We start from the raw sequence: 17,902 nt of genomic DNA, 5'->3' as shown, positions 1-17,902 counted from the left end.
CTGTTTCTGGTCAGCTAATCATCCTAGCTAATGGGGGCCCAGACGGTCTGGTGTTCATCATGAGGAACTACAACTATGAGAAGCTACTGTGGACCACCAGCCGCGTTCTCAAAGTGCTGTCTGTCTGTCCCAGCAACAAGCCAGCGATAGTAGAGGCTGGTATGTCCACATAACCGAACAAAAATGTAGAACATTCAGTGTAGATGTTTGTATAGTATGCAACTATAGTTTTACATCTGTGTCCAGGTGGTATGCAGGCTTTGGGCCAACATCTTACAGGTTCCAGTCAGCGTCTAATCCAGAACTGTCTATGGACGCTCCGCAATCTATCAGATGCTGCAACCAAACAGGTATGTTGGTTCACCCACTACTGCTTCTGAACGCTACTACTACTACTAGTACCACAAATGCTAATTCCAGTGCTACGGGAGCAGGGTACAACCTGCGATTTCCCATTCTGCATGGGCATAAACATAGCTGTACTTGATCCTGGGGCCTGCTCAACTACGTGTTCAGGTACTTGTTAAGCAGCAACAGGTGGCACAAAGCTAAGTTCATTTTCTACTGGACAGGAGTCATTCACTGTAGCTGGCACTGACACCTTCCTGTGGCTGTGCTGGGCCTTTCCACGACATTCGACGACACGTAACTGAAGGTGTAGCCATTGTCCTGGGTTCTGTTTTTGTTTTCACGGTTCTGCATTTAGGCACTGCTCAGGAAGCGTACTGAATCGAAGTTCCAGGTACTCTCTGGGGGTGGAACGGAACAGTTTGTGTGCAACACAGCAACTACCACCGCAGGACTTGCGTTTAGCTTAACATTGGAAGGAAGTCTGTTCCAATATGCAGGCGATATTCTGATTCAGAGTTTTTGACATGTATGTTTTGCTGCTGCTTTGCTCCTGCATATATCCACAACTAAATTGGGTTTGGGATTTTAAAAATGTTATTTCTGGGAACACAGCTATAAAGTTGGACTCGAACAGTCTCTATCACGTCACGTTGCATCATCAGCCCCTCTAAACTTTAAAGCTGAGGGGAAGGCAGGCAGTCATGTCAGGATATTTAAACAGAAACCCATATACTGTATATGTTTGTCGTTCAAATTTACCATAATGTTCATACTTACAGAATAACAGAATAAAGCAACCGAGAGCATCTTCACAGTGGGCTCGCAACATTGATTTGAGAGTCTGTTGAAACCTTTCTAGGGCTCCCTGAGGCCCTGGATGGTAAGCAGATGAAGTGCAATGCTGGATAGACAGAGAGAAAACATGGGACAAGAAATTTGACCCCTCGTCAGTCTGAAAAGTCCTTGGAAGACCAAACACTGTAAAGAACTTACTTAGGGCCTTACAAACAGCTATCGCTGTGAATTTTGCATAGGGAATGGCTTCAGGAGACTGAGTAGCTGCACACACGATGGTCAATAAATACTGGCCAACACAGTCAATCAACATTCACTCAGCTGACTCTCCAATAGCAGGAACAGGATGCAATGGTGCAGGTGGAATTTTCTGGTAAGGAAACATCTGGAATTTCATCCTCTGAAACAGCCTCTTCAAAGAGGGGAGACAAAGTTTTATCTTTCCTCTGTTTGAGTTCTTCACGAGAGGGGAACACCTTTACCAAACCTCAACGGGTCATCTTTGGCTAGGAAGGTGTTGGAAAGTGCAATCTCGGAGTCAGAGTTTTTGCCGTGGTCTTTCTTTTCTTTGACATGCCACGGGTAGCAGCACGAAGAGAAAATGTGTCTGGATATTGAAGTTCAACTGGGCTTTTGGACACTACAAGAGAAGGGACCACCTCAGGAGCAGCAAGTATGCTACTAAAACCATCATCAGAAAAGTAGGACTAGACACTACCCATCAAACTCCTAATGTAGCACAGAATACTACTCAAAAAATACCGTGACCCTAATAGAGCCTGATGGTAGTCAATGTCACATCTACGGCAGCCACAAAACTCAGGGAGAACTAGCCTACACACAAAGCCACACAGGATCATGGACACATTACAACAATTGTACCCTAGAATAGAACACTAACTCACTTTACTTACCAAATCTCCCAATAGTGAACACAGCAAGTAAGCCTCTGAGTGCACTGACAATTAAATTAAAAGCAAACCCCTGATACCTGCCGACATTTTACGAAAGTATAACTACCTTCTGAGGCGTGCTGGGCTCAGAGCGCCTTTGAAAGCAGAACTTCAGTGAACCTCAACCGTACGGCCGAGGCCCCGGAATGCTCACTTCACTTCCACCAGGGAAACACGTCTACACCCAGGGTTACCCTGGGGTTAAACAAATAAGTGAACCAACGGAAGGTGGAATTACTTTGTCTAACTGGCACACCCCCTAACTATCAAGGGAGACCACAGGCAACCTCAGTTAAAAAGCAAACAGACACTATACACTTACAGGTATACTCATAAACTCATAAGGAGGGACAAACACAGCAGCCTACAGTGTTAAAATAGCACACCATTAAAACAAACAAACACAGGATTATAATCTACACAACCTGGGGGGAAAAAAATAACAGAACTCCTCCCGACCTTAAAGGCCAGCCAACAGGTGCCAGAAATCAGGGGATGATGGAGGGAGGAGTTGTGTAAATATTTGTACTGAAAAATACTGAACAACATATGTGTAGTTTTATCCAAGAGTGCATCAGAGTTTCTTCCAAGATACCACTACAGGTTTCAACTGTCATCTTTTTCAGCCCACTTTGAGTTTACTGGCCTGCCGATAGCTTGTTTTCATCCTGTGACGAAAAATGTGAATACATTAGTTACAGTTATTAGATATGAGGTGCCAATAACTATTTATAATTTTGTATAATCAATGGCTTAGTTGTAACCCTGCTGTGTGGAGGGTGTGCTGCTATGATTTGTTCATTTGTTCTCCCTCTCTGTCTGTCCCCTCCGGCCCCTCGTCTGTAGGAGGGTTTAGACGGTCTGCTCCAGATACTGGTCACCCAGCTGGGCTCAGACGACGTCAACATGTTGACCTGCGCAACGGGAATCCTGTCCAACCTCACCTGTAATAACGCGCGCAACAAGGTAACCACGACGAGACGGTACATGTCTGGACAAAACATGAACGTTTAGGAACGTTTCAGGAAGTGCTAGAATACAGAACGCACCTTGGTTGTAACACTCCCTTTCACTGCGCTTTGTGCTGATGCGCATGTGTGTTACCATGGTTAGCGAAACCAAAATACTCATGGGGGACTGCTCATGCGCATCCTCGTAAACGAACAGCCCACTCCTTAGAGCGTCTTTTAGTACAACCCGAACGCCTCTATCTATCCTGATTGACAGGTCGCCGTGGTAGCAACACAAGGTAGCCCCGCCCTAAAGCATACGCTGCTTCATCGTCTGTTTGACTCTAAATGGGACCATCATTTATAAAATGAACATCGTGCTGCATTGAAGAAGACTTGAAGAAAACTAGCTATTGAGACCATAAACCCATTAGGAAAATGTTTACTGAGGTAATAAATGAAGTGAGAAGGAGGGTCATTTTCTCATAGACTTCTATACAATCGGACTTCTTTCAACCAGTGTAGTACCCCCCCCCCCCCCCCCCGCCCCCTCCGCTCGCCATTAGAAAGAATGCAGCTTTGAGGCAGAGGTCGGTGCTTGGTGTAGGTCCCGAGTGCCATGCGGAGCTTCTCAAAGCTGGTCACGATTTGACGTCTTGCTGTTATTCTTGTTTTGATTCAGTAAAAAACAACAAAGAAAAAATAGCATATGCTCTTGGGTGTATGTGTGTATTTGTGCTACAATATTTAGTTGATGAAAGACACCAGTTTATGTGCACAGTCGATCTGCACGAATATATATCGTATGGTATTGACCCTTAGCTTTCAAGACTGGATACACACACGTCATTCATTTATCATAATGTTTGTTTTCTCTCTTCGTCATGTTCTAAAAATGAATTTCTGTGTCACACTTAGTGGCTTTCATGCCGGGAATGAAGTTTCACTGCACGCCTGTATGAGCAGATGAGCAGTTCTCTTCTCTTCTCCCCTTCAACCTGTGATCCCTCAAGACTCTGGTGACTCAGTACGGCGGTGTGGAGGCGCTGATCCATGCCGTGCTCCGTGCCGGCGAGAAGGAGGATGTTGCTGAGCCGGCGGTCTGTGCCCTGCGTCATCTCACCTCCCGCCACCAGGACGCAGAGCTGGCCCAGAACGCTGTGCGACTGCACTACGGTATCCCAGCTGTCGTCAAGCTGCTGGGGCAGCCACACTACTGGCCTGTAGTAAAGGTGAGGGGGGTGGGGGATGGGGGATGGGGGGGGCAGTGGTTTGTTGGTTAGATGGAAAGGAAAGGATGTTAATAGCATTGATGGTGTTCATGTTATGGCAGCTGATTGGAGAGCTGATGGCGCCGCGTATGGCATCCTTGGTATTCCGCTCTCTACTTTTTTTCCATTTTTGTTTATTTGTTACGCTCTCCCTCTCTGATCACATTCATGGGGGGGGGCCCTGTGCTTCGCCGAAACCTGGCTCGGTGAAGCACATCCCAGGCACTACACTTGCCACAGTTTTAAGGAAATCACGCAGTCCTCACTTAGAGACCATTTTTATAGACTGCAAACTGTTGTCCTCGTTTATTATTTAGTTATCTGGTCAACACAGGCCGACCAGATAACTAAATGGTAAATCGTCTCGCTTATATGAACCTTCACGGTTCCCAAAGCGCAGATATAGACAGCATATTAAGAGTACCACCAGGGATAAAAACACACTGGACCATTCTTACACCGCATTAAAGGACGACTATTGCTCTGCCCCCCCCCCCCCCCCCCCCCCCCATGCAGCTTTGGGACTCTCCGATCAGTGTCTGATTCATCTTCCCCTGACTTACAGGCAGAAAGTAAAATCTGCTAAGCCTGTAGTCAAGATTGTGAGGAGATGGACCGTCGAGGCAAAGCTGGAACAATGTGACATCGGTTTTGAGGATGTGTGTGTGTGTCGGCTAAAAGCCACACATCCAACAACAATAAACCCTGGTTTGCAGAAAAACTCTGTCAGGCCAAGGAGGAGGCCTACAGAAGTAGGGCCAGAATCCTGCAGGACATCACCGACTACAGGAGACAGGCAGGCGTGCACAGAAGGGGGCCCTGGGTAGCGACTGCCAGTCCGGCGTGTTCAGGGCCGAGGCACGTCTCGCAGCAAGCGTCACTGACGGATACCTTTTCTTGTAAAATCTCCGGCGTAATCAGTAAACGCCGGTGTTGTCACGAGTTTATTAACCTGTCGAAAGCCTGTCCTCACCGTGGCGTCCCTACTGTCCTCGAACGCGCTCACGTACCGATTCTGATTCGGGAGCTAGCGATGATACAGACGACAGTACCTCAGTTTAAGCATACACACACACACACACACACACATATATATATATATATATATATATGTATATATAGACAGAACAGCCAGAGCAGCAAACACACACACACACACACACCATTAACACACATCTCCCATCATGTTTCACTCCCAAAACACTTCAGCTGTGACAACACCCGCTGGCACGCCGTGTGTCCCTGGAGAGACAGACAGACAAAGCAGTTTTTTCTCAGTGAGGAAGAGAGGCTGAGACTGAGCGACACTTACAGAAAGCAAGAGACAGAGAGGACTGACAGTGTAGCTGTAAAAAAAAAAAAAAGTCCAAAGCCCGGCGAGCAGTCCCTAGAGGTTCATTAACGTACAAAACGAAAATGTTGGAGGAAATGAACAGCATACCGAAAATCAGCTACTTCTGGAGCCTCACAGTGGAGCCTTGAGTGCGCCAACAGAATAATTATAGACTTACAGATAGATGGACATCTTCACGTTGTTTGTTTTCCAACCAGCGGTACAAAACCTTAAGATTGTTTAACTATCACATTCAATTTCATAATAATCTAAGATAAATGTATACATTTATACAACAAGCAACTGTTAACAGTTCGTCAGAGTGATGTGGGACGTCTTCTCGTGTCTGGTTGTTTTGGCGTGCGGTGCTCTGCACAGCGCCTACCAAGAGGGGGGCAGGTCGCGTTGTGTCCAGGGGTGTGATGGATCTGCAGTGAAGTTTCCTGCCTGCTCCCTGACTCTGGACATGTATGAGTCCTGAACGGAGGGCAGGTTTTTCTCTTGCATGTCAGTTGCAGTCTGTGATCCAAACCAGACAGTGATGGATGTGCAGCGTAGAACTGGATCGGCAGCTCCTGAGGCAGGTTGAACTTCCTGGGCGGGTGCGGGAAGTACTTCCTCTGCTGGGCGCCCACTTTAGGGGATGAGGTGTGTGGATCCCAGTAAACCTGAAGGTTTCCACAGCAGACACAGTGCTGTTGAGTATGGTGATGTGGGGCAGTGTGTGTGTGTGTGGGGGGGTTGGGGGGGGGATGGGCTGACCCTTGAGTCCACTTTCATATTGACAGTTTTGAGCGTGTTCAGGTGTTCAGCTCCAGGTTGTTCTGACCGCAACAGACGGCCAGCTGTCTACCTCCCCAACAGGTCCTGTCCCGGTGTATTTGTGTAGAGGGAGAAGAGTAGTGGGGAGAGCTCAGGTCCATGGGGAGCGCCAGTGCTGACTGTCCGGCCTGTGATGTCCTTCAGGGGGACCAACGCCAGTCTTTTGAAGGATTTCATGATCACAGACATCAGGGCGACAGGCCTGTAGTCATTTCATCCTGTTTCTTGAGGACCGGAATGATTGTGGAGCGTTTGAAGGGCTATGTGAAGATAGTGGGGGGGGCGGGGGGGGGGGGGGGGCGGCAGCTGGTCAGAACATACTGTCAGAGAGGAGGGTCACACACCATCTGGGCCTGGTGCCTTCCTGATCTTCTGTCTCTGAAAGAGCTGACACACATCCTCATGGTGGGGGTCAGCCAGGCGCTAACACAGACCTGACGTGGGAAATAAACACCGGCCAGAATCAACGGGAACTAGCTCCATTTAGCGCCACTCAGAGGAGTTGCAAGTCCAGGACATCCCATGTAGCGTCCCGGATGTCCCTTTTTGCTGTCACCTTGGGTTTTGTACCTTACTGAATAATTTTCCCCCCTGCAGCTGTGGCTGTCAGTCAACAATGTCCAAAGACACATTCAATTATTTGTTTTGGTGTGTTTGGCATGGTTTCTCCTCCTCCTCCTCCTCCTCCTCCTCCTCCTTCTCCTCGGTGAGAATGAGGCAAATTGCTTTTTCGATGTACGCTAATGTCGGCCATATTTCAGGAGGAGGAAAAACAAAGGAATGCTTGTGGCTGTATTTGATGCAGCAATTAATGGCTTCACAACCACAACGTCGTTTGTCCTGGGCTAATAATATGATGTTACTCACCGATATATAACGATGAAATATTTATATCAAATGTACTGTATCTCCAACGTTTGTATTGGGTTTTTTTTATGGTTGTAAAAATTTGTAATTTGTAATATAGGTTTTCTGTAGTACATTTGTGGTCTCTAAGCCCAAACTGCTTACTTTCTCCGACTTGACAAAGCTCCTCCAGAGCCTTCCGAAGTCGCTGTGGCACATAATTCCTGAGCCAAAAGGTCGTAGACTTAAAATATATATATATATATATATTTATTTTTTACGTGTTTGGTTGTGTTTTCTTTACGAGAGGTTATTAATTTGAGCACAGGTTTGACTTATTTTCAGGCATATTTCAATGTCATACGGCGTCTCTGCGGTAGGATTTGGACTCTTAGTATTCAGCATTCACTTAGTAGCATTCTTCATGACGCGTATCTTTTCATTTGTCTTTTTTATAAATTTTGACATTGGCCTCAAATTCTAAAATAGAATAGAATAATATTAAACTTGCAGACAGTTTTTGCAGGCACTAGTCATTTTCTCTCCTCTGCCCAGGACACACACACACACACACACACACACACACACACACAGACAGACAGACAGACAGACACATAGATCTACATGCGACCTGATTTGCTCTTATTGCCTAAATTCATTCCAGTTGCATCAGAACGCTTCACTTTGTAAGTGTGTGTGCGTGTGTGTGTGTGTGTGTCAGTTTCAGATCTGCTGATCCAGAAGAAGCCTTCACTTCACTCTCAGTCTAGCATGACTCAGATTTTGCCATTCAGATGGAAATGAAACGTAATGTTTTTGCTCAAATGTCAACTTTCACACTTCATCTGTTCTGTGCACTGCTGCCCCCTGCTGGGAAGGTCGGGCAGCATGACAAGGCAGACCAGCAGGGAAAGCTACATCTACGGGGCACTGATGCATTGGGCAGTTTAGTGTATTTTATGAAAGGACAAGGTGAGCGTTGTTCTATATTCTTATGAAGGCCGGAGTATGCTTGAAATGAGTTAGTTTGCACGACTTGTTGTCCGACTAGGTAAAAACTATTTATAGCTGTTCTGAATGGAACACACTTAACACACTGGGGTGAAAAGTGTGTCGCCGTGGAGCACGTGAGGAGTGACGGCCCGCACAAATGTGTAGTTGAATTTATGTATAGTTGACGAGACTCAAGCAGGGGGACTATTTTCAGCAGCGGATGAATCCACATTTGGTGTACTAGCGAGTGTTTCTGGCAGCTGGACAGTTTGTACGTGGGATCGGGTCCAAATAAGCCACAGAGTGAGTGTCACCTAGTGCAACGGTGCGCCTCATCTGCACGTTTTTTTTTTAATAGTTTTTGGGTCAACAGTAGAGCAGAAGGAGAGACACATCAGACTCGGATACTCATTCATTGTCGGTGTGGTTCTTTTCGTGGGGTTCCGTTGACAGTAAGTAAATGCAGAATAAAAAATAAAAAAATTTGATTCAAAAATGTCATCAGCGAAATGGGCTCTTTCCATTTTGTCTCTCTCACTTGTACTCACACACACACACGCACACACACACACGCGCTCTTGTCTCTCACAGCCGGACAGCACTGCCAACTCAGGCAGATTATATTAATGGACTGGTATATTGGAGTTTAATGATGTAGAATGGGAATATGGACTTTATAAGGGAGCTTTAAAAGAGCCGGAGTAGGTCAGAGGCAGAGAGAGAGAGAGTGAGAGAGTGAGAGAGAGAGGGGGGGGGGGGGGGGGGGGGGGGTTGTGTTACTTCTATATGTTCAAATGTATCATGACACTGACTGGACTGGCGCCTGATTTGTGGCGGGCTGCTCGTTCTTCTTTTTTTATATTAAAGGGTTAAAAAGCAAAATTTCAACAACATACCAAAATTCAGTTCATCAGTTAATGAATTAGGTCTTCTTCTTTTTTTTTTTTTTTTCTAAGTGTGTGAGGGGCCGTTGCGTCATGATCCCGAATTCACAATACTGTTTTGATATTATTTTCTTGGCTAAACCAATTTCTACCGTCCACGTTCACATAGCAACCGTTGCTAATATGACAATGAGGATAGCTGTATGAACCACGAGACAGAGACAAGCCAGCACCCCCCCCGACCCTCAATAATCAACGTGACAAAAAAACAAAAACATTTTGCAGGTATTTGACGACAATGTTACGTTAGACTTGTGCCCCCACGGTGTAAGGCAACGCATGACTTGGAGTAAAAATCTGAGATTCTTCCTCTGCACAAGAAAAATCCATTGTGTTATTGAAATGTAATGTTTCAGTGATTCATTGTCTTCATTTTCTTCCTGGAAAAACAAGCGCTTTCTCCCATAATTGGAATGTTCTATAGTCGAGTGGACTAGAAAATTTGTTGGGTGTTTGCTATTAAAGCGCAGCGGGCTCAGCGGTTCATTCTCTCCTCCACGCTGTCTCTTTTTTTTTTTTTTTTTTTTTTTTTACTGTTTTGGGGGTGAAAAACACCTTGATGCCTGTTGGCGCGCGGCCCCGTGGGTCATGGGCCCAGTCAGTCCCAGTTCGACGCCCCGGGCTGGTCACAGAGAGCACACGTGTTCAATGTTATCTAAGCATGGACAAGCGCCCTAAAAGTTTTAAAGATGTTTAAAACTGGATAAAAGTTGTGATTGAAATCAGAAACTGAAGTAAACTAGAGACCAGCTGCGACATGTTGACGCTCTGACCCGTAACACATTTCGGTTGGTGCCAGCACTAGTTGGGGTCAGGATGTGGGGTAAACACAGCGTTGTGGATCAGAAACCTTTTTCAAAACATTTCCACCCTAATATTTCGAAATTTCCCTGCATTTGTAATGTGTTTACATTTTTGGGCCAACCCCCCAACCCCCCCCACCCACATGCTTTTCATTGATGTTATTCCCTCTGAAATGTCTGCAGGGTTACAGATTATGCATGGTAGCGCTTTAAAAGTAAAATCAGAGCTTTTTTCCGAGCGCTCTGCTAGTGTGAGACGGCGCTGAGCTCTCGCGGACGCCCGGATGCTGGGAGCCGGGCCCCGGCTGTCTCCTGGGCAGTGAGGGAGCGCTCCATCCACGCCAAGGCTTGTTAGATCTTTTTCCTCTCATCCCTGTGGTTTTCCTTTGGTATGACGCACCACCCGCTGGTTGGTAAACATGAGTGCAGCGCATGCAGTTTGCTGAAGCTCCGAACAGTAACTGGCAACGCCATTTGGGGCCCCGCACAGCGTGTAAAGTCGCCATTAAAGCTGACCTAAATAGAGCCCGGTCTTAATGAAGGGACGGGTCTTTGATCTCCGTCTTCTCCTCAGGCAACAGTTGGTCTGATCCGGAACCTGGCGCTGTGCCCGGCCAATCAGGCGCCGCTGAGGGAGGCAGGGGCCATTCCGCGATTGGTCAACCTGCTGCTGAAGGCTCACCAGGACACACAGAGACACGCCTCCTCCGCACAGCAGACATACCAGGTCTGGACCACACACACACACACACACACACACACAGAGTTGCTACAACACCAAATCTTCAAGCTGGACTGAATCATTCTTGTAACTGTCATTCTTTCTTTTTTTAAATTTTTTAAATTTTTATTTAACCTTTATTTAGCCAGGAAGGTCCCATTGAGATACCAGATCTCTTCTTCCAGGGCGTCCTGGCCAAAACCGCAGCAAATTGCTATATAATACCCACCCGTTTTGCCTCATTTGGGGGAAAAGTTCCTCCACAAAAACTTTTCAAACTGCTCATAAAAGCAGCGTTAGCTTAGCCGGTTGATTTCTTTCCTTGACGTCTCCCTATATCTTTCTGTCTCATTAGGACGGTGTGCGTATGGAGGAAATCGTGGAGGGCTGCACAGGAGCGCTTCACATTCTGGCCAGGGACCCCATGAACAGAGGAGAAATCGCCAGCATGCAGACCATACCGCTGTTCGTGCAGGTACACTCGCAGCCTGATTTGGCCGAGGGAAAGTTTGTTAAAGAGTTACATCATTTCAATGCAAAAAAAAAAAGAAAAAGTTCAGCCCACTTTTTGCAGAAAGCATACAGACCTGGCAACTCATTGTAGATCACACCAGTAACACTGTGCGGGATTAAACATGACGTGACTGGTATTGGTTGGACAATTCAGCAGCACCTTGATGTTGACCCCACCCACCTAGAGTCCTGGTTCTGCCTCTTAAAAAGGAAGTTTTTCCTCGCCACTGTCTCCAAAGGTCTTGCTCATGGTGGCGGAACTGTTGGGTCTCTGTAATAACATTACAAAGATGTGATTTGGCGCTATATGAATAAAATTGAACTGAACTGAATTGAATTCATACTGGTCCATTATCCGCCCGTACCCGAATCTTACCGAAGGTAATGAAGGAGCTCCCAAAGACAGAAGAGAGATCAGGGGGGCAGTGGGATGCAGCCAGGAGGCTAATCACAGCAGGCTTTTACGCCCCCCACAACCGTTCCGTGTGGAATTTTGAACACATACAAACAATCAAGTTTGTCTGAAGCGTAGGCCTCCCCGGTGGGCTAATCTGTCAACACATCAGCCTTACGGGTCTGGAAAATGAAGAGGTGTCTGCGTTGTTGGAAGACCAGGACTGTTGGCAGCACAGTTTGGTGACAGAAAAATCAATCATTGTGTTTGTGTGTGTGTGTGTGTGTGTGTGTGTGTGTGTGTGTGTGTCCAGCTGCTGTATTCGTACGTGGAGAACGTGAAGCGAGTATCGGCGGGCGTCCTGTGCGAGCTGGCCCTGGACAAACAGTCCGCAGAGCTCATCGATGCAGAGGGAGCATCGGCGCCCCTCATGGAGCTGCTGCACTCCAACAACGAGGGAATCGGTACGTCTCCCCCCCCCCCTTATCTGGCATTCAGACTTCTGCGGAAACAAGCAAATCATTCACTCCACAGGAGAGACTGAAAGTAGCGTGCAGAACGGGCGATGAGGAGTCAATAGCCTTCCTCACATTAATACATGGTCCTGTATGGTTTGAGTTTTTGACCGGAGCTCTTTGGGTCACATCCTCTCGTTGTGTCCTCTTCCTCTGCAATGCTTTCATGACACCCAGCTAGAGAATTAGCGCCACCCTGCGGTTTATCTTGATGCGCTAACTCCTAATAGTCACAAAATGGCAGTTCACGGAAACATGCATTGATTTAGCATTTTCAATTTCCTGATTTACTGGAAAATTCGCACACAAAAAGAAAAAAAACGCGGATTCAATCTTGAGTAGTTTGTTCAGACTTGCTGTCTAGCCAATGTGGATTCATCTGCTAAATGCACCGTTTCCTCCTGTTTGAATGAAGTTTGCCAAAAGCTAATTTTCGGAAATTACTGAGCCTTTTTTTTTATATTCATGGCTTATTTTCTAGGTCTTCAGTAGAAGAAGAATGGGGCTTCGGGCTGAGTGCCACGGTAGGAAAGTCAGAAAGTCTAGAGAGACGGAATAACACATTCTCGCTTTTGGCCTTTTCATGGGATTTGTTGACAATAAGGAAAAAAATGTCGTATAACACCGGCCTTATTTATCGATGTGGTGGCACATCCCTGTAGCATTTGCAGCCAGTTTACCCCCACTCTTACGCAAGCTAGCCCGTGTAAATCACCAGCCAAAAAGCCAAACGTTTCCTGAATCAAGTCTATGAGGAATCCTTTAGTGCTTCCCGCCGCGGTGTGCACCGTCGCTAGCGAGCTTCATGAGCCGAACGGTCAGTTTTAGACTTCAAATCAGAAATCAGCTTGTTTAAAAAAAAAATGATTGATTGCGATGCGATGGTCTGCCTGAGAAGACAAGTTCTTAGGAAGAAAAAAAAGAAAGGTCCTTGCCCTGTAGAGTTACATGTTGGTTTGTTGAGAATGAAGCTTGGTTTTGATTTTGATCATGAATGTGTAGGTGGTTCTGAATTGGATTACTTTCCCTGCAGCCACCTACGCTGCAGCGGTGCTGTTCCGAATCTCAGAGGACAAGAGTTCGGACTACAGGAAGAGAGTGTCAGTGGAGCTCACACACTCGCTCTTCAAACATGACCCCGCGGCCTGGGAAATGGTAAGAAACCTGTGTGTGTGTGTGTGTGTGTGTGTGTGGATGTGAATGCAGAAGTGTTGCCGTGACACAAAAGTTAAACCTTAACACAACCCTAAGAAGACACTTATGAAATGATAGACACCATAGGAAAAAGTTTGAATAATTATACAAGGAGTGCTTCTTTAGAAGAAACCCAGAAAAGCAGATGATTGACATTTGCAGATGATAGACCACTCAAACAAAGACACTTTATTCGAGAAGTTCCAGTCTGGTTTCAGAGCGAGGCGTGACGCTGAAATTGCTCAGGTGAATGTTATAAATGATCTAAGAAATAAAAATGGATAATAGAAAACAACTTTCTGTTCTTTTGGTTTTTTTTCTGGACCTCGGCACATCGTCCGGTAACTGCCGATCACGGCATTCTCATTGGTAGATTGGAATCATGGGGTAGGGGTCTCAGGCCCGGTCCTAAACTGGTTTCAGTCCCACTCATCAGACCACGACTTCAGTTGTCTCATTTCAAATGCTTCTCATCACAACGTACAGACACCCCCCGAGGAAATTAGCTAGCATTTTTACACTTCCTGTTCCCTCATCTTGAAAGTCAGTTGGGTTTTTGGTTAGAAAACTAAGGTCTTGAAAGAAGGTCTGTGGTTAACGCAAGCTTAAGAGATTTACACGTTTTGTTCTACGACATAAAATACGTCAGTAGATACCCCCCCAATCGTGAATTTTGAAGCTTTTAGGTGTCTGAAAAAAGGCGGTTGCTAACAAGCGGCTAAATGAGACTACAGAGGTTGTCGTAGTGAATCATGAATGAATTATCTCGCTGAACAAAACGTGTGAGTATCATAAACTATTTATCCACAGAGCTCATTGTCTGCAATAATCCAAAATCCCATTGGCTTTTTGTCAGGGGAACCAGGGGCGATGCTAACGTCCGGTTTGCCAACCCCATGTGTACCACAAGGTTCTGTTCTGGGCCCACTACTATTCAGTCTTTATGTGGTACCATTGGGGGTCATCATCCATAAGCGCAGTATTGGTTTTCATTTTTATGCAAATGACACCCAACAATATATAGCTATTTAGGTGTTGTATTACTTCTATACTACTAAAAGTAATATATCATTGCAACAGTTCACTCTCTTCACACACACACACACACACACACTCTTCGACTTACCCACCCTTACCCATCTGTTTTGCATACTTTCCAGTGCTAACTGCAAGCGTTCCTTCAGACTGTACAGAGATATGAATGCTAATACCTTAGCTTAACACGGCAGGCCTCCCACCTGCTGTCCCTCCAAAAATCTCAATCTAAATCCAAAAATCTAAAGATTTACTGGCATGATGCTGCATTGTCACCAAAGCCCGAGCTACCATACGCATAGCAATTCAAATAATTCATCAACCCACAATTCTCTCTCTCTCTCTCTCTCTCTCTCTTAGCTGCTGAGTTTCTTTATAGTTCTTTCCTTCATGTCTAAAGAAGAAACGATACTTGTTTAGCCGTGATTCAGCTCGTGTTTTCCCATGTGCGCAATTACAGCCGTTGAGTGGACTGGTGTTGCTCTGTTTGAGAAGTGTTCTTTGGTCAGTGGAATTGGTTTGCCTGCGTGTGTGTGTGTGTGTGTGCGTGCCTCCCCACTTTCACCGACTCCCCTGTGATAAATACTATTGACCTGTCTGCTTTAGACGGAAACAATGTTGCCATAGCCGCGCACACCGCCATTGATTGTTTTGTTCATCGCTGTCTCTGTCTGTCTCTCTCTCAAGGCCCACACCGCAGTTCCTTTGGAGCCTACGTACCTCGCTGATGGTGAGTACTTTCATATATACGGAGGAACACTCCCGAAAACACTGTTTCAATGCACCTAACCCACCCGACAGACATCTGCAAAACATTCAAATGTCCCGATTTTTCGACGTTCACCACCAAGGTGTCGGTTTTCACTGCAATGAAAATGATAATCGCAACATTATACTTGTTTCCAGCGCTCACGTAGACGTTTGTCATGTTTCTGTCCGACTCATTATCACCTCAAAACATAAACAAAGCTCCACACGTCTGAATTCAACACTGATTTGTGTGTGTGTGTTTGTGTCAGTCAATGTGTCGTTGTCAAGGCTGTTGCCAGGCTACATAGGCAACCGTCATGGGCTGTGATGGTTGGTAAAAAATGGCTATGGTGCGTGCATAAGCGCATGCATGAACGTGTGGCACACTCAAGGGTCTGGGGGTTTGGGGGGTTTGAAAATATGGTCACCCTAGGTTAAGATAAACATTCTCGGCAGTCAGGACGGACAAACGTATCCAATGAGGCAGGCAGAATCAGGCGGGCTGAACAAAGGCCGGAAAGCTAACCAAACCAAGCAATCTAGCAAAGCAAAGTGGAAACGGGCCGGTATATATATATATGTATATATATATATATATATATATATATATATATATATACTGCGAGAGTGAAGAGGGAAAGTGAGGGACAAGTGAGCAGGTGGGCGGGGATGGTCAGGTGATGGGAATGGCGGACCTCCTTTAAAGAAGTTTCCAAAAATTCCTAAGTGGGTAAGAGAGTGGACGTTCAATTCAATTCCAGAGTTAAGCAACTTAAATAATAACAGAAATATGACCAATGATAATAACTGTAGCGGCGAGAGTCAGGCGTACCAGGACCACGATCCACACAAACCTGCGAGAACTCGGACATGAATGTGTGAAGATGGAGAGGGAGAGGAGGAGAGCTCGGTGCATCATGGGAAGTCTCCCCAGCAGTCTAAGGCCTATAGCAGCATAACTAGGGGGGCTGGTCCAAGGCAGGCCGGAGCCAGCATTGTCCATCAGTCCAACAGTTTGGGCAGTCAGCCAGCATCTGGAAGTGGTTGCAGAAGCTCTCAGGCAGCTCAGGTCCAGCGGACAGTAAAATCTGTCAGAACTCAGCTGCTTTCCGTCCTCCCAGAGCAGCGAGCGTCCGCGGTTGTGCAAATTTCCCATTGAGAGACGCAACGTTTTTCTAACGTTGAGACAACAACTGACCATATTAAAAAAAAAAAAGAGAGGCGAGGAGAGAAGACAAGAGGAGAGGAAGACGACAATAAAGGAGCGGAGGAGAGAACTGAGAAAAAGGATGTGAGTATGGAGGAGGAGGAAGAGGAGGAGGAGGGGGAGGAAGGGGGGTGAGTCTGAACGCAGGGAGAAAAAGAAGGAGTGGTGACAGAAAGAGGAGACAGCTATCCCCCCTTTTTCCTCTGCGGACATACTTACGCACAAATCCCTCCATCTCACCATCTTTAATTACTGTTTCAGTCTCTTCAGTGTATCCCTGTGTGTGTGTGTGTGTGTGTGTGTGTGTGTGCGTGTGTGTGTGTGTGTTTTATTGCGTTTGAGTGACTGGAGGAGGGCATTGGTCCTATTTAGCGCCGGGATCTCCATGTTTCCTTTTTTTTCCTCCGGACGCTTAATTCGCTGCAGTAGTACACACACACACACACACACACACACACACACACACACACACACAGTCAGTCAGTCAGTGATGGAGGTCAACTGAAGGTGCTGATTCCATAGCTGCAAGAGCCAAATGAACGAATTAATTCAGCATCCTGACGTCACTCAGTTACACCTTCTATAACCCCCGCCCCCCCCCCCTTTGACCTCCACACGTTCATTCTTGCGCCTGAGCTTGTAGCGTTGTTTTGACCTTTGACCTTGGCTCGTCTCTTTGTTCACTCGACGAAGCAGACGGTAATCGAAACGTTGTTCGCGGACAGCACTTCTTCTGGTTTTTACTTAAAAAAAGAGAAATTATGTTGTGAATGTCTTTCATATATTAATGTTAATGTTATCTCGGCCTCTGTCCCCTCTGCGTCCGTGTCCCAGAGTTAGATGGCTCTTACCCTCCCTACGGCTACGCCGATCTGCCTCTGGACACCCTGCCCCTAGACCCCGACCTCCACGAGCCCTACATCCCCGACATGGCCTACGACCCAAGACAGGTTTACCCTGAACCACTCTAACAGGTAAAAACACACACACACACACACACACACACACACACACACAACATTGTTTTTAGTGAAAGTTCGGTGTCAAATGTTGCACTTTTTTTTTATAATTTGAGCAATCAGGATAGTCAAATACTAATAATAATAATAATAATAATAATTCTGTATATTATTGCATAAGGCAATACAAAAAAGACTAACACACTGTAATTAGGTCTACGTCTCTACGCATGTGTAGAACATAAGCTGGAAGCTGGAAGAACCCCCCCCCCCCCCCCCCCATGTCATTTAGATCTTTCCTTTGGAAGTATTATGATTTCCAAATCCCCGGACGCTTGTTCATCTGGAGTCTCAGGATCTACACTGTTCCTTCATGTGCGCATCACACAAACAAAGTGCAAGTCTGCAGTCGTCCAGGATTTAGCCACTGCCCCCGACAGTTGCTCTCACCATTAATACATGGACCTCGACCACCCGCGTGTATCAAACTTACAATAATTACAGTAATATACTTACAATAAATTGTAGGAGTTGTTTTTTTGTTTTTTTTCTT

General features: G+C 46.1%; 1 protein-coding gene across 1 annotated transcript in view; it reads left to right on the top strand.

Annotated features, from left to right (window-relative positions):
- LOC139299769 (junction plakoglobin-like) overlaps positions 1–17,361 on the top strand; it is a 28,982-nt gene extending 11,621 nt beyond the window's left edge. The window contains exons 6-15 of the mRNA XM_070922671.1: positions 15–159; positions 247–350; positions 2,946–3,065; positions 4,063–4,281; positions 10,636–10,788; positions 11,138–11,257; positions 12,003–12,153; positions 13,238–13,359; positions 15,121–15,163; positions 17,225–17,361. Of these exons, the coding sequence (XP_070778772.1) occupies positions 15–159; positions 247–350; positions 2,946–3,065; positions 4,063–4,281; positions 10,636–10,788; positions 11,138–11,257; positions 12,003–12,153; positions 13,238–13,359; positions 15,121–15,163; positions 17,225–17,361 (1,314 nt within the window). The remainder of the gene's footprint in view (positions 1–14; positions 160–246; positions 351–2,945; positions 3,066–4,062; positions 4,282–10,635; positions 10,789–11,137; positions 11,258–12,002; positions 12,154–13,237; positions 13,360–15,120; positions 15,164–17,224) is intronic.
- The last annotated feature ends 541 nt before the right edge of the window (positions 17,362–17,902 follow it).

This window comes from Enoplosus armatus, chromosome 17, assembly GCF_043641665.1.
Source record: "Enoplosus armatus isolate fEnoArm2 chromosome 17, fEnoArm2.hap1, whole genome shotgun sequence".
NCBI lineage: Eukaryota > Metazoa > Chordata > Actinopteri > Centrarchiformes > Enoplosidae > Enoplosus > Enoplosus armatus.
This window is presented reverse-complemented; position numbering and strand designations above follow the sequence as displayed.